Here is a 15,604-nt window from a genome sequence, read left to right as displayed (position 1 = left end):
CACAACGCCTGGCTGTTTTTGGTTGTAGCCATCATTGTTGTTTGACGGGCCCAGGCTGGATTCGAACCTGCCACCTTAGGTGTATGTGTCTGGCGCCTTAGCCACTTGAGCCACAGGCGCCGAGCCAAACATGAAAGTTTTAAGTTAAAGTTTTTTTTCTGCCAAAGTATTGATAAGTTACTCTGTTCTTAGCAAGGAAGATTTCTGTTAGATAGTACCTTAGTCAAGATTATTTTATTCTTGAAAATGGCCTGTTAAAAATAAAAATAATTCTACATTGATTCACTACTGGGCACTTTGAGTAATTCAGACTGTTTCCTTTCTATTCCTTTCAGACTATTACTGAGAATTCCTCATAACTAGAAGATAAAGTTATTATAAGCTTTTCTTCAAAGAGATCAGTGTGGTTTACAAAGATTGGCTGCTTTATGATATTTTATGTTTTTAAAGCATTTCCATTAAAGACAATATGAACTAAAGGAATTAGAATGTTTGGTGGATTTTTTTATATTGAATCTTTATTCCTCTCTGTAGATTGTTAATGTTTGCTTTTAAGAACTTATCAATTCTTTAAGTATTGCTTTCAATAAACGTATTAAGTTTTGACTGCATTTGGTAGAGAAAGCTATGAAAATACATAGAGAATAGTTCAGCCTATCACCTAAAAGAACATTGGAAAAATAAGTTCATCTGTAGACTAGTCTTGAATAAATACTTTTTTAAGTAGGTCATGATTTTGCACTTAGGTAATATTCTTAATTATATGACACAACAATGTCTTTATCTCTAGAAAAAAGCAGAAGAAGCTCATAAAATTTTTGAAGGTCTTGGCCCAAAAGTTGAGCTGGTAAGTAAGGAATTGCTTTTTTCATTTCCAGTGCTTTTTGATAGTAGCTTTTCTTGGGGTAAATCAGAACATGATCCATTTATTTTGGGATTAGAGGGATGCTGCTGGATGGAAGGTTTGATCAAGTTTAACATATCAGTGAATGAACTTAGTTACCTTTGCAAAAGCATCATTCTGAGCATGTTTTTTGCCTGAGCAGCCATTTAATCAATCCAGATAGAAGGAGGAAGAATTAAGAACAGAGATAGAGAGCACTTTGAATCGTTCATTAGGATGGTGATAGTGCTTAATCTTCTTTCGCCTCTGGAATTAAAAATCTGTGAATAAATTTGCTTATTATGGGAAACAGTGGATTTACAAACTTTCTTAGAGGAGATGGGATAAACCAAGTTACTTAGAGAACTCAAAGTCTAGAATACTTTGTAGGGCATGCTGTTGTGTATACTCATTTGTACTTTACCTGTGCTTACATTGAAATGCTGTTTATCTCTTCATAAATATATACACATTTTATACATACTTTATTTATTTTATAGCCACTCTATAACCAGCCATCAGATACTAAGGTGTACCATGAGAACATCAAGACGTAAGTATTTGTCATCTTTGGAATTCATCAGTTAAAAACCATATATTCAATAGAGATCATTTATATGTTATCTTCTGGCATTATTATAATATAGTATAGGTGTGTTTTAGATTTGTGTAATTTGCTGTTGTTTTACTATATGTTATCTTCCTCTGGCTTCTTGGGGGTTGGGGTAACAGCTTTTGAGTTTCCGAGGCCAAAAAATGAAATAAATTATTGCATAAAACTAGCTGGTTTTATAATCTGCTAGTAAAAAAGGTGGATACTTAACATTGAAATGGCTTACCTTGAGGCTTGAATTTTTTGCCTCCTGTTTTGTCTTTTTTTCAGTGGAGTACCTGCAAGGCGCATGATGAAGTAAGATAATGAAGCTTTTTCATTTAAGACTAGTGATGACACCGTCCCCCACCAAGCCACATCTGCCATTGCAAAGTAGAAGTGCCACGGATCATTTTATCATTATTCAAAATCCTATTCTAGGGAAATCCCTTCCATGACTCTTGCTAATGACGGTATTTGTAGACCCTTCTGCCATTTAATGTCCTGGTGCCTTGGAAGCGCTAAGTCACCTCATGTGGGTGAGGAGGCCGCTCCAGAATGTAGTTTGCTTAGCCTTGCTCATCCTAATACCAGGCCTTTATGGATGCAGATTTTGGAATAAGAAAATAAGTGGAAAGAAAACCTAATTTCTTGATCTGATTGACGTAAGACAGGAACCTAGATAGGTTTTTTTTTTTTTTTAATTATTATGCTTTAAGAGATTTTTAGGTGAATTATTCTTAGTTTATGACAAAAAATGTATTATTTCTACTTTATATGTTTCATTAAGTTTAACCAGAGCATTATAATTATTTACTAGTATGGTTACTAATGAGCACATTGCTATTATATATATATCATATATATATATTTTTTCTTTTTAAAATTTTCTGAGAATATGTGCAATAGTTGATTACTTTGCAGAAGTGGTGGCAAATATAATTTGCATGGTAGTATGCATGGAAACAATTGAATTTGAATAATTTGAACTTTTGTTAAAAGTTCATAATAAAAGGTATATATTTAAGTGGTTAAGTGTTTCATAATAAAAGGTATATATTTATGAATTTTTCTGTGAGATGCTACTGCTGTGTTGAGAACCCTTAGAAGTAAGTAAGGTAAAACTCATATAAAATATACCTTGTTTTGGAACTACTTAGCTATTTTAACATTTTTAAAATGGAGAGTAGCAGATAAAATCTGGTTGGCTACTTTTAATGATTTTTTTTCCCCACAAAGCTTCAGTTATGTTTGTATTCTGTCTTTTTCTTCCAATATAAGCTGGAGAGCTGATCTGTCTTTGATTTATTTCATGTTATCTACATTACCTATTTAATGCTTAGCACACTGTCCTAAGATGGGTTATAGACTGTTTAACTTTATTTAAATTTCTAGGAGCCATTTAAAATTGTATTTATTGATTGTCATATGCCTTTGAGTAGTACATTATTATAGTTAGAGTAAATTGAATATCGGGCAATGCTCTTGCTGTCCATTACCTTTTGAAATATTTACTGAGTTGCATGCATCCACATGAATCAGTACCTAGTCTTTCATCACTATCATTTGCTTTGTATGAAATAGCAAATGTACCTTTTAATAATTCTTCTCATCTCTTGGCTACTTTTTCATATAGCCAGCTCCTGACTGTCCATGCTTATTTGAGTGGAGCCAGTGTCACTGTTAGTTCCGAGTGGCAGATAATACAAAAATTACTTCTCCTTGCCTTGGCTTTGTATTTATATTTGAATAATCAGCTTGAAATCCTTTCTGGAAGTAGGTGGGGTATAAATATTTATATTTGAACCTGCATGTCATTGTTTTTGAAGGTCACGCTGCTTCAAATTTAAAAAGTGATTAAGATACACCATAAATCTTCCTGTCTTGTCAAATTGCCCTCCATTACTTCTTAGAGTGGATTGTGTCATTTCTGTGACTGAAGAAAATCTTCTGTTTAAAGCAGAAGTCACCTCTCTCTAAATATGTTGGTACATTCACCTCATAGAAGGGAGGTCATCACCTTACCTGATGTAGGGAGGTAACTTTAAAAGCTTTTCCTTCTCTTCTACCTCCCCTCCTCTAAGAGAATACAAAGATGTTTATATCCTCAGAGTTCTTAAGAATTAGTAACTGTAATTATAATTTGAAAATAATATTTGCCTTAAAATTGGATGTGTTAATTAAAAATAAACTATTTGTAAATAGTCTTGCTATAGAATGGAAGGAATTTTAGTCAGTTCTAATTGTTGCAAAAATTGTAAAGTCTTATTTTGCAGGGGGAAAAATTAGTTAACTTTGAGTACATCATAAATTCTTAAGTGATCGTTATCTGTTTTCCAGTGTCTCTGGAAAAAATAGTGAATGCATTTTTAAATTGTACTTTTTCTTAATGTCATGCAACCATATTTTTCTCTTCTAGAAACCAGGTGATGAGGAAAAAACTCATTTTATTTTTTAAAAGAAGAAATCATGCAAGAAAACAAAGGGTGAGGTCCTATCCTTGTTAACTGAAATTTGTACAGCTTCCTCATTCGTATTCATTAGGCATTCACTTTTCCATTATTAATGAAAATTGTCCTTGATTCTACTTAAGGATAGTGCTGATTTCAAGTAACTATACATGTGACTTAAATATAACTCTAATTTTAGTAACATTTGATAATACTTCTAATATTATTATCAAATTAATTTTATTGGTCATTTATGTATAACATTTTCATCTAGCCAAAAGAAAATGGTGAGTAGTTTAAACATTTGAAAGAAAAATAGGATGATCTACATTTAGTCTCTTAAGCCTCAAACAAATATGGGTAAGTTATTTTCACCCTGATTAGACATTACTGTTTAAAACTGAGTCAGCTAGGATTCAACTTTTTAAAATTTAAATAGTTTTTCATATTTTATTATATGACTTGTAGTCTAAAAGTTTTGTGGTTATAATCTTCATGGAAATTAAGTTACAGAAAATAGAATGCCATTATTTTTATAATAATCATACTAATTTATAGATAAACGATTGATGTATTTAAATTCAAGTGTCTGTTAATAAATGATGCTCTTTAAATCCACATTCAAAATGAACTTTGTACCTTATGTTAAATGACCTTACAATTTCATGAGTTGTAAATCCCAAGAGTCAGCAGTTTTGATTTAGTGTGAAACTTTGGTTGTTTTCATTTGTCAGTCTGATCCTTCAGGCACTGTCTGACATTATTGGTCTGGAAGTGTTTTTTTGCCAAGAACATACAAGTGTTAAGAAAGAAATGAGCTCATGTGCTTTTTTTTCTGTCCAAGTAATTTTTTTGTAGTTGTGGTACTTGCTAGATAAGCCAACTGCTGATGTAGACACAAGAGCAAAGATTTTTTCACACTTGAGAGAGTCATAATTTTTTTTTAATTTCTGTATACTCTGTATTATTTTATAAAGGAGACCAAGATGAGTGATGTGATTGTAGCCCTTAGAGAGCCTAAGGTAACTGGAGGACACACAAGTTGGCAGGCATTGTGATCATACCATGGTCCATGGACATAGAGGCAACTCGGGGGAACACCTAATACAGATTGGAATCATGAAAGGAAGTTCATGGTAAAACCACCACTCTGTGCAGGCTTGGAGGGCAGCTGGAGTGAAGGTCCGAGAGCAAGAGGGAATGTAACAGGTTCAGAGCTGACTGGAGTAGGTACTGGGCTGGCAGTGTAGTAGGAAACCGGACTGCTGAGGGAAACCAGAGTCAGGTTGCATACCACCCTGGAGGTCACCTGGGAGACATGGGATCAGATTCTGAGGACTCCTTTTAAGTTTTGTTTTGTTTTTTTATTGTCCCTCTTCCCACTCCTTCATTCCCCTAACCCCTGGCGTGCTTTTTTTTTTTTTTTATTTAATTCCTTGTAGTCCCAGTTATTGGGGAGGCTAAGGCAAGAGAATTGCTTGAGCCCAAGAATTGGAGGTTGCTGTGAGCTATGATGCCATGGCACTCTACTGAGGGCAACAAAGAAACTGTCTCAAGAAAAAGAAAATGGGATCATAATTTATTTCTCCAAGAGCATTAATTCTTGGTTTCATGTAGTTCACTGAATTTCTTTTTATCATGAAATACAATTTATTTCTGCCTTTTCTACACTGTCAAACTGTTTATTATATAGGATTATTTATAGTAACAAAAGCTGCAAGCAGCCAAAACCTTCAACAGTAAAAGAACAGTTAAAAGTGTGTACGCTGACAGATTGGAAAGATAACAACATGTTAATATACTAGCCTGGGCAAGAATGAGACCCCATCTAAAAAAATAGCCAGCATTGTGGTAGGCACTTGTAATCTCAAGTACTTGGGAGGCTGAGGCAAGAAGATCACTTGAGCCCAAGAATTTGAGCTGTGAGCTGTGACACCACAGTACTATACCAAAGTGACAACATGAGATTCTGTCTCCAAAAAAAAAAAATCTGAATGTTCATATGGCTGCCTTTGGGTTGTATTTCAGTGATTGGTCAGATTTTGAACTATTTACATGTTTCTATTTTTAATTTTCCTTTTTTTAAAACAATAATGACATTGTTATCAGGAAAGTAAAAGTAGCTGGTCAGCTATTAATAGTAGGTCCTCAATTAGTTTATTGACTTGTATAGTCTTAATGTTAACTAAAAAAAGTCCAAACAAAATAGGCACTATACAGGGTGGCCATCAAGTATTGTGTGCAATGATCTTAGGTAAAAAACAGAGCTCCCTTTCTTTCCTTTCAGATCAGTGACAGCTTTTCTGAGTCACAGGCCACTTGTACTTTTCTCACTTATCCTTAAGAAGTAGCATTTATTTTAAAAAGTATTAGGTTTGTCAGAATCAGATTATTAATTTGCTACGGGTATTTAATAGGAACAAAAAATCTGCCAACGTTATGATCAGCTCATGGAGGCATGGGAGAAAAAAGTGGACAGAATAGAAAATAATCCTCGGAGGAAAGCTAAAGAAAGCAAAACAAGGGAGTACTATGAAAAGCAGTTCCCAGAAATTCGAAAACAAAGAGAACAGCAAGAAAGATTTCAACGGTAAGTAGTTTGATGTTTAATAATTGTAATGTTTTCCTTCAAATCACTCTTTTGCTATTTCATATTTATTCTTTCTTGAAACTGATCATTAAGAAAGTTGATAAAGAATTTTTTTTTTTTTTTGGAGAGACAGCGCCTCACTTCATCACCCTTCATCACCCTTGGTAGAGTGCCATGGTGTCACAGCTCACAGCAACCTCCAACTCCTGGGCTTAGGCAATTCTCTTGCCTAAGACAACCTGCCACCCTCAGTATATGGGGCTGGCACCCTACCCAATGAGCCATGGGCACCCCCCATTATAAAGAATTTTAATGTTGAATATAAAACTTTCTTAGCAGTAAAGATTATGTTGTAGTGAATTTGATATTCATTTTTTGTATTTAACCATCAGAATCTAAATATAAATGAGTGTTTTAAAATTAATTCTTCAGGCTCGGCGCCTGTACGTAGCTCAAGCGGCTAAGGCACCAGCCACGTATACCAGAACTGGCGGGTTTGAATCCAACCTGGGCCTGCCAGACAACAAGGACAACTACAACCAAAACATAGCCAGGCACTGTGGCAGGTGCCTGTAGTCCTAGCTACTTGGGAGGCTGAGGCAAGAGAAATTGCTTAAGCCCAGGCAGGAGTTACAGGTTGCTATGAGCTGTGATGCCATAGCACTCTACCCAGGGTGACAGCTTGAGGCTTTGTCTCAAAAAAAAAAAAAATTAATTTTTTAGTTCATAAAAATATTAATTTCTTTGGACATAACAGTTAATAGGAACAGACTTTAATATCCCTTTGTCTTCATTACCAACATAATCAAACTATATTAAATTGATTCCTAATTAAGAAACTGATTTTGATGGTTTCCTATTTGTTTTTATTTTAGCAAACAGATATTTTGCAAAGGTTTTAAAAGCTATACTTTTCTTCTTCACTGTCTCATATATGATTCACGTAAGCCCCTTTACTTAGAATTAAGTTTTTGTGAAGGGTGTTGGCTGTATTTTTTTCCCTCCTATTAAAAATGTTAGATGTATTTTTATAAGTCTGTTATCCCGTGCTGTAAAAGGCAGTCAAACGACTGTTAGTTGATGTGGAAATGGCATCAATAATTGGTTTTCCAGAAGATTATCATAACTAGGTCTGCTGTTTGAATTGGGCATACAACCTTCAAATCTCAATCTTAGCCTTTAAATAATTATTAATTTAATAAGTGACTCAAGCATATTACTTAAAAATACTCAGTGTTATTTTAGGTTTATTTTCCTACTTTCAGTTGGTTAAAAAGTCCCATTTAGAAAAAGTAATCTATAGTTAATTGATATGTCTTCTTCATAAAAGGCTGTTAAATATATTTATAATTACTCCCTCATATTTAGAGTTGGACAAAGGGGAGCTGGTCTGTCAGCCACAATTGCCAGGAGTGAGCATGAAATTTCTGAAATTATTGATGGGCTCTCTGAACAAGAGGTAAGAAAATTAATTTAATTCATTAATTATTGAAGCATTTTAGCCCTGCACCTAAAACCCCACGGGGTTTGTTTATGTGTAAATCAGGAAACTTTTTGGTGCTGGAGTTTAGACTGTTCCAAAGGCTTGAAATTAACCATTGAAGGGTGTTAAACAAGGCAGTCACACAATTAGATTGGCATTTTACAAAGATGACTAGCAGCAGGGAGACCTGGAGAGAGGTTCAGAGGCTGTTAGGATAAAAATAAGGATCTGAGTCAGGGTAACACTGGTAGGGATGTAAGGAGGGGATTGATGGGAGGGTGTAATAGAAAGTAAAAGGTTGAGTTTGGAGGATGAAAAAGAAGAGAAATTGAAAGTAGTCCCTGGTTCCTAAGTTAGTGGACAGAGCTGTGGTGCCTTTTCCTAAAGTAGCAAAGGAGAACGTGTTTTGCAGATGGTAGTGTGGAGCACCATTCTCCACATGGTGCTCTTTATCCAGGTGAGCCTGGGAAAGAGTCGAACTGGAGATAGCTATATATCAGAGGCATCTGTGTGAAGGTGAAATAGTCCCAGGCGAGTGTAGTAATACAAACTGAAAGAGGCGAGTGAGTGTATGGAGATTAAAACCATGTACTGTAGAGACTCAAGCTGGGCCATATGCTCATGCCAGTAATCCCAGAATTTTGGGAGGCCCAGGTGGGAGGATTGCTTGACCTAGGAGTTTGAGGCCCCCCTGAGCAACATGGTGAAACCTTGTCTCTCCAAGGTTTTTTAAAAATTTTTAAAAATGTGCAGGGCATTGTGGCAAGCACCTGAGTCACAGTTACTCCAGAGGCTAAGTCAGGATGATCACTTGAGCCCAAGAGTTCAGAGTTGCAGTGAGCTATGCTGGTGCTGCTGCATTCCAGTCTGGGTGCTAGAAGCTCCATCTCAAGCAAAACAGAGCAAAAATAAGCAATAATAGCAACAACAACAAAAAGATTTAATACACGAGCAAGAATGCTGTTTTGCCTATTGATTTTAAATTGGAATGAATTTTTAAAATTTTTTTTAAATTTCAGAATATTACAAACATTTTAGTTACAAAGATTGCTCTTGTGCAGTTTAAGTCAAAGTTATAAATGTGCCTATTACCCAGTAATGCGCATTGCACCTGTTAGGTGTGAATTTACCCATCCCCACCACTGGCTTGATTTCCTGAGTATTATTTCCATATGTGCATGTAAGTGTTGATTGATTAGTTCCAATTTAATAGATAGTCCATGTGGTGTTTATTTTTCCATTCTTGTGATACTTACAAGAATGGTCTCCAGTTCCATTCAAGTTAATCCAAGAGGTATTAGTTTACCCTCTTTTTTTTTAGATAGTCTCACTCTGTCGCCTTGGATAGAGTGCTTTGTGACATCATAGCTCACAGCAACCTCAAATTCCTGGGTTCAAGTGATCCTCTTGCCTCAGCTTTCAGAATAGCTGGAACTGTAGGCACCTACCACAATTGCTGGCTAATTTTTCTATTTTTAGTAGAGACAGGTCTTGCTCTTGCTCAGGCTAGTCTTGAACTCCTGAGCTCAAGTAGTTCACCTGCCTCAGCCTCCCAGACTAGTAGGATTACAGGTGTGAGCCATAGTACCTGGCCAGTTCACTGTTATTTTTAGTGGCTGAGTTTCCATGGTATACATATACCACATTTTTTTAATCCACTGGTATATTGATGGGCACTTGGGTTGTTTCTTTTTCTTTGCAATTGTGAATTGTGCTGCTATAAGCATTTGAGTGCAGGTGTATTTTTTATAAAGTGTCTTTTTTCCTTTGATAAATACCTAGTTGTGGGATTGCTGGACCCAATGTAAGTCTACTTTTAGTTCTTTGAGGTATTTCTGTACTACTTTCCATAGAGGTTGCATTAATTTGCAGTTCTATTCCTGTCTCTCCTCATCTGTGCCAGCATTTGTTGTTTGGGGACTTTTTGATAAAAGTTATTCTCAATCTCACTGCAGTTTTGATTTGCGTTTCCTTGATGTGTATAGACTGTAAGCATTTTTCATATTGTTTTTTGGCCATCTATCTTCTTTTGAAAGGTGTTCTGTTCATGTCTTTTGCCCACTTTTTAATGGGGTTGTTTGATTTGCTTTTTTGTTGATTTGCTTGGGTTCTTGTAGATTCTGGTTATCGGCCTTTCGTTGGAAGAATGGTATACAGATGTTTTCTGCCATTCAGTAGTTTGTTCACTCTATTGATTGTTTCCTTGGCTGTGGACAAACTTTAATCAGGTCCCATTTATTTATTTTTATTGTTGCTGTGATTGCTTTTGGGGTCTTCCTCATAAGTTCTTTGCCTAGGCCAATGTTTTTAAGAGTTTTTCTAACATTTTCTTCTAGGATTCTTATAATCGCATGCCTTATGTTTAGATCTGTTGTCCATCATGAATTAATTTTTGTGAGTGATGAGAGGTGTGGGTCCTGTTTCAGTCTTCTACATGTGGCTGTCCATTTTTCCTGGCACCATTTATTGAATAGGGATTCTTTTCTTCAATGTAAGTTTTGACTGCTTTGTTGATGATTAGATAGCAGTATTCAGATGGTTTTATATCTGGGTTCTAGGTTCTGTTACATTGGTCCATGTGTCTTTCTTGTGCCAGTACCATGCTGTTTTGGTTACTGTAGCTTTGTAGCATAGCTTGAATCAGGAAAATTGATGCCTCCCAGTTTGTTTTTTTTGCTTAGGGTTCTTTTGGCATCTTTTTGGGTTCCACATGACACATAGAATCATTTTTTTTTTGGTCAGTGAAAAATGGTGGTATTTTAGTTGGGGTTGCATTGAACCTGAAAATCACTTTGGGTAGTATAAACATTTTAACAATCTTGATTCTACCATATTATGAGCGTGATGTGTTTTTCTGTTTGTTTACATCCTCTGTGATTTCCTTCCTCAGTGTTTTGTAGTTCTCTCTGTAGAGGTCTTTTACCTCCTTTGGTTAAATTTATTCTTAGATACTTTATTTTCTTTGTTGCTGTTATGAAAAGTATTGAGTCAGTGGCATATAGGAATGCTATTGATTGGTGGGCATTGATTTTGTAATCTGAGACTTTCTTAAATTTATCAATTCTAGGAGTCTCTTGGCAGAATCTTTGGGGTTTCCTAAATATAAAATACCATCAAAGAGCAGTAGTTTGACCTCTTATTTCCCCATTTAGATATCCTTGATTTCCTTCTCTTACCTCATTGCTCTGGCTGGTGAGAGTGGGCAACTCTGTCTGGTTCCAGTTCTAAGTAGGAATGATCTCAATTTTTCTCCCTTCAACACGATGTTGGCTATGGGTTTGTTATATATGGCTTTTATAATTTTGGGTATGTTTCATCTATGCCTATTTTTTTAAGCGTTCCTATAAAAGGGTGCTGCATTTTGTCAAATGCCTTTTTCTCAGTCTATAGAAATGATGATATGGTCTTTGCTTTTTCTTTTGGTTATGTGATGAATCACATTTGTAAATTTGTATATGTTGAATCATCATTGTATCTCTGGGATTAAGCCCACCTGGTTGCAGTGGATTTTTTTTTTTTTTTAGTTTGAAAACGTTTATTTTGGCTCCAAACTTGTTTTGGTAATGCAAAATAGAATTTTAGGATAGTTGTCAGATTTGGGAAATCACCATCAATCTTTTCTCATGTACAAGGTTCAAGATTTCAACACATTTCAAGATCTCTCGTGCAGTAATAAACCATAAATACTCTGCATTTTTGACTCATTAAGTTTGCTGTAGTAGAGTTCCTGGAAGCCACTCCTGCCCAGAGAGGACTGGCAAAAACTTACCTAGTGACAAAAGCATGCTACGTAAATATATTCCACTTAATTCAAACTGAATGTATCTTAGCCAGGCATGGTGGCTCACACCTGCAATCCCAGCACTCTGGGAGGCCGAGGTGGGTGGACTGCCCAAACTCAGGAGTTTGGAGACCAGCCTGAGCAAGAGTGAGACGCCCCATCTCTACTAAAATAGAAAAACTTAGCTGGGTGTCATGGTGGATGCCTGAAGTCCAAGCTACCCAGGAGGCTGAGGGAAGAGGATCTCTGGAGCCCAAGAGTCTGGGGTTTTGGCAAGCCATAATGATGCCATGACACTCTACTCACCATGACAGAGCGAGATACTGTCTCAAAAGAAAAAAAAGGAACTTATTTTAAATTCAGCTTTCCCTCAGCCAGATACCCTAGTGCTGCCGGACATGAGGGAAGTGCTAAGAGGGGTCCTGTTGCAGAACCTTCTCTGGGCTGTCTTTGGCGAGGAGGGTGCCTGTGGAATCATGGTCTATATCCCTGATACTTGTTCTGTCTTACTGGTCTACTCTGTTCTCCTGCACCATGATTGTTCACACCCTCTGTCAGTTCTCCCTGCATAGGAGGGTTGGAATACTGTAGTGGTTACTGTAGGGTCTAAAATTTTATTAAGCACTAGCCTCATAAGAAATAAATTCTTCTCAAAGTAGTGGATTTTAAAAAATGACATGTATACTTTTTGTTTCTGTAATTTATTCAGTGAACAATTACAGATACATTAGTAATGACTATATGTTGGATGCTGTGATCAACACTGCTATTGTCCTTAAACTATATATGTGGTGCCCTCTTTAATATTCTAGTTTAAATTTTATTCTAAGTAAATTGCTTTTGTTTGTTTATTTGCAGAATAATGAGAAACAAATGCGGCAGCTCTCTGTAATTCCACCTATGATGTTTGATGCAGAACAAAGACGGGTCAAGTTCATTAATATGAATGGGCTTATGGAGGACCCTATGAAAGTTTATAAAGATAGACAGTTTATGAATGTTTGGACTGACCATGAGAAGGAGATCTTTAAGGACAAGTAATTTAAATTTTAAATTACTCTCTAATAGAAGTGTACTTAAGTCAGTAAAAAGTGTTTACATTTACTTGTAAATTGAAGTGTTTCAACAAAAACTTGGCCTCATTTTGCCATTTGAATATATACTGTGGAGATAGAAGATTATTGATCTTCCCATAAGTTTATAGGTGGGAAATAGTTAAGAACTGGGATTATGGGAATCATGTTAAGAATGATTCCCAAATTTAGGTGTTATCTGAATCACTTTGGGGAGCTTTTGTAAAATATAAATTTCTTTGTTTTATTATAAGCCAATCCCATCAGTTTCTGGTGGGTGGTGGCCAGGAATCTGTGTCCTTTAAAAAGTCCTCAATGATTCTGTATTTGTTCTTCAGATTGGCAGTTAAGAATCACTGGGAGTTAGTTTGTACGTAATATTTCTTTTCCCAAGTGGTTTTTTTTTTTTTTCCCTTTTTAAATTGTTAAAATATTTGTGTGTGCGTGTGTTTTTGTTTCTTATTTTTTTACTCAGGTTTATCCAGCATCCAAAAAACTTTGGACTAATTGCATCCTACTTGGAAAGGAAGGTAAGAGATGGTTTGCACTATGAATGTTTATAGGTTTGTGACTGTTTTTACGTTGAAATTTTTGTGTTCTAACATGGAGAAATAGCTCAGTAGAACTGATTTTGCGAAGGGCTTAAAACAGAAAAGATTCTCATGTGATTAACATGATGATAATTAAAATTAAATTATAACAGAAATCCTAATATAGAACACAGAAATAACATTTGTGGTTAATGAAAAATGACCTCTCTGATCTTATATTGCCCGAGAAACACGTAGATTACAGTGCTTTCTGACCTCATTAAATCTCTAAAAAATGTCAGTGTTGATTTCCCCTGGATTTTTTTCACAATTGGCTTTAATGTTTTTGAGGAAAATATTAGAGAGACATTTTGAATATTTACACATATGAAGTAAGAAAGAGAATTTACTTACTGGTTAGTAAGAAACTACTTAAATGTTCCTGGTATCTTTAATGCAGTTTGGATTAAGACAACTATAACTGTTCTTTAAAATAGTAGATATAATGTAAATATTTTTTCGAGCCTTGATATCTCTTAAAATGTCAGCCATGTAGGTTTCACTTTAATTTGTACTTAAAGAATCTCAGAATATTTCTTTGAAAGTATTATTTGATTTTTAAAAATTCTTATTTCATTGGATCCTCAAAAAGAATTTTTTTCCTTACAGAGTGTTCCTGATTGTGTTTTATATTACTATTTAACAAAGAAAAATGAGAATTATAAAGCTCTAGTAAGAAGGAATTATGGAAAACGCAGAGGCAGAAATCAGGTATGTTTTATTACTTTGTAAAAGATGTGTCAAGGTTGGTGGGAATAAGAAGACAAGAAATATTATAATAGGAGTTCCTATACTTAATGTATAGTTGATAGATTGATGTTTCTGCTAATTGTTATCATTATTTTGATGTTAATATATATTTACTATATAGTTTTCTATTTGGGATTTAGTTCAGGATTCCTGTGTGATAAAATTAATTAGAAAAGTTTTATACTGTTCTATCATCTGAATAACACATTTCAAGGTCAGCAGTAATCATGTCATTAAATATGAGGCCCCTTTTAAGAGGGGTAGTTAACCTACCTATCAATGTACACTAGAAGAAGGAATTATGTACTATTCTACTCAGTACTTTCAAATGGTTTCCCCCAGATAATTGATCAGCCATCACAGCTCTTGTGTGCATTAACAGTGAGGCTGTTACACTAATGCCTTTGCCCTTTGCTCTCCACACATAGGTAGCTATTGCAATATGGACTTGCATACATGTGCTCTGAGCTATAACTGTTTATTAAAATTCCTAAATCTCTTCTAGTTTCCCCACACAGCCACCCTTTCACTGTGGCAGGGTCTTGGTCCATTTCTTTGCTTGCTAGGCCCCGGTCACCAAATACGGGTTATTTGACACAGTTATCTCATTTTTTTTTTTTTTTTTTAAGAGAGAGAGAGTCTTACTTTGTTGCCCTTGGTAGAGTGCTGTAACATCACAGCTCACAGCAACCTCCACCTCTTAGGCTTAGGCGAGTCTCTTGCCTCAGCCTCCTGAGGAGCTGGGACCACAGGCGCTGTGGTCATTCTTGATCACCTTTTTATATTTTCTGGGTCATTGTTTCCTGTAAAACAGTTCTACCTCACAAGTGTGATTACATGTTCTTAGGAAACAGTATTTCCCAGTGACTTGGACCTATACTATAATAGGAAGGTAGGTAGAACTGATCAGTTTCTGAGAATATTTTTGAAGATAAAATCAACAGCATCACTCAGTTTCTGGATATGTATTTTTGAAGGTAAAACCAACAGGTTTTGCTGATGGATTGATGGTGGGAAGGAGAGAAAGAATAATCAGGGTTATCAGTTATGTATGGCCCATGGAGTTGTCGTTTGGTGTGATAGGCATTACTGAAGGGGCACCAGAGTTTCACTGATTTATGCCTGCTTCTTCTCAGATGAAAGGAGCAGGTTTTGAGGAGAAATATGGGCATGGCTGAGCTTCATCAGGTACATGTACCTATTAGAGTTCAAGTAGTGAGATGTCAAAAAAAAGTGAATGGTTAGATAAATGAATCTGGAGTGTAGACAGAAGACCTGAATTAGAAACATAGTATTTGCTGCATAGAAAAAAGTTCAGGACTCGGTGCCTGTGATTCAAGTGGCTAAGGCGCCAGCCACATACACCTAAGGTGGCGGGTTTGAATCCAGCCCGGGCCCTCCAAAACAACAAT

General features: G+C 35.7%; 1 protein-coding gene across 1 annotated transcript in view; it reads left to right on the top strand.

The window, feature by feature from the left end:
• NCOR1 (nuclear receptor corepressor 1) overlaps nucleotides 1–15,604 on the top strand; it is a 181,712-nt gene that overhangs the window by 66,106 nt on the left and 100,002 nt on the right. Inside the window, exons 7-14 of the mRNA XM_012805930.2 lie at nucleotides 791–847; nucleotides 1,384–1,436; nucleotides 3,895–3,961; nucleotides 6,343–6,515; nucleotides 7,884–7,974; nucleotides 12,638–12,816; nucleotides 13,328–13,382; nucleotides 14,052–14,153. Coding sequence (XP_012661384.1) covers nucleotides 791–847; nucleotides 1,384–1,436; nucleotides 3,895–3,961; nucleotides 6,343–6,515; nucleotides 7,884–7,974; nucleotides 12,638–12,816; nucleotides 13,328–13,382; nucleotides 14,052–14,153 — 777 coding nt within the window. The remainder of the gene's footprint in view (nucleotides 1–790; nucleotides 848–1,383; nucleotides 1,437–3,894; nucleotides 3,962–6,342; nucleotides 6,516–7,883; nucleotides 7,975–12,637; nucleotides 12,817–13,327; nucleotides 13,383–14,051; nucleotides 14,154–15,604) is intronic.

The sequence above is a fragment of the Otolemur garnettii genome, unplaced genomic scaffold, assembly GCF_000181295.1.
Source record: "Otolemur garnettii isolate 467f Iridium unplaced genomic scaffold, OtoGar3 scaffold00046, whole genome shotgun sequence".
NCBI lineage: Eukaryota > Metazoa > Chordata > Mammalia > Primates > Galagidae > Otolemur > Otolemur garnettii.
The sequence above is the reverse complement of the archived record's forward strand: the minus strand, read 5'-3'. Positions and strand labels throughout refer to the sequence as shown.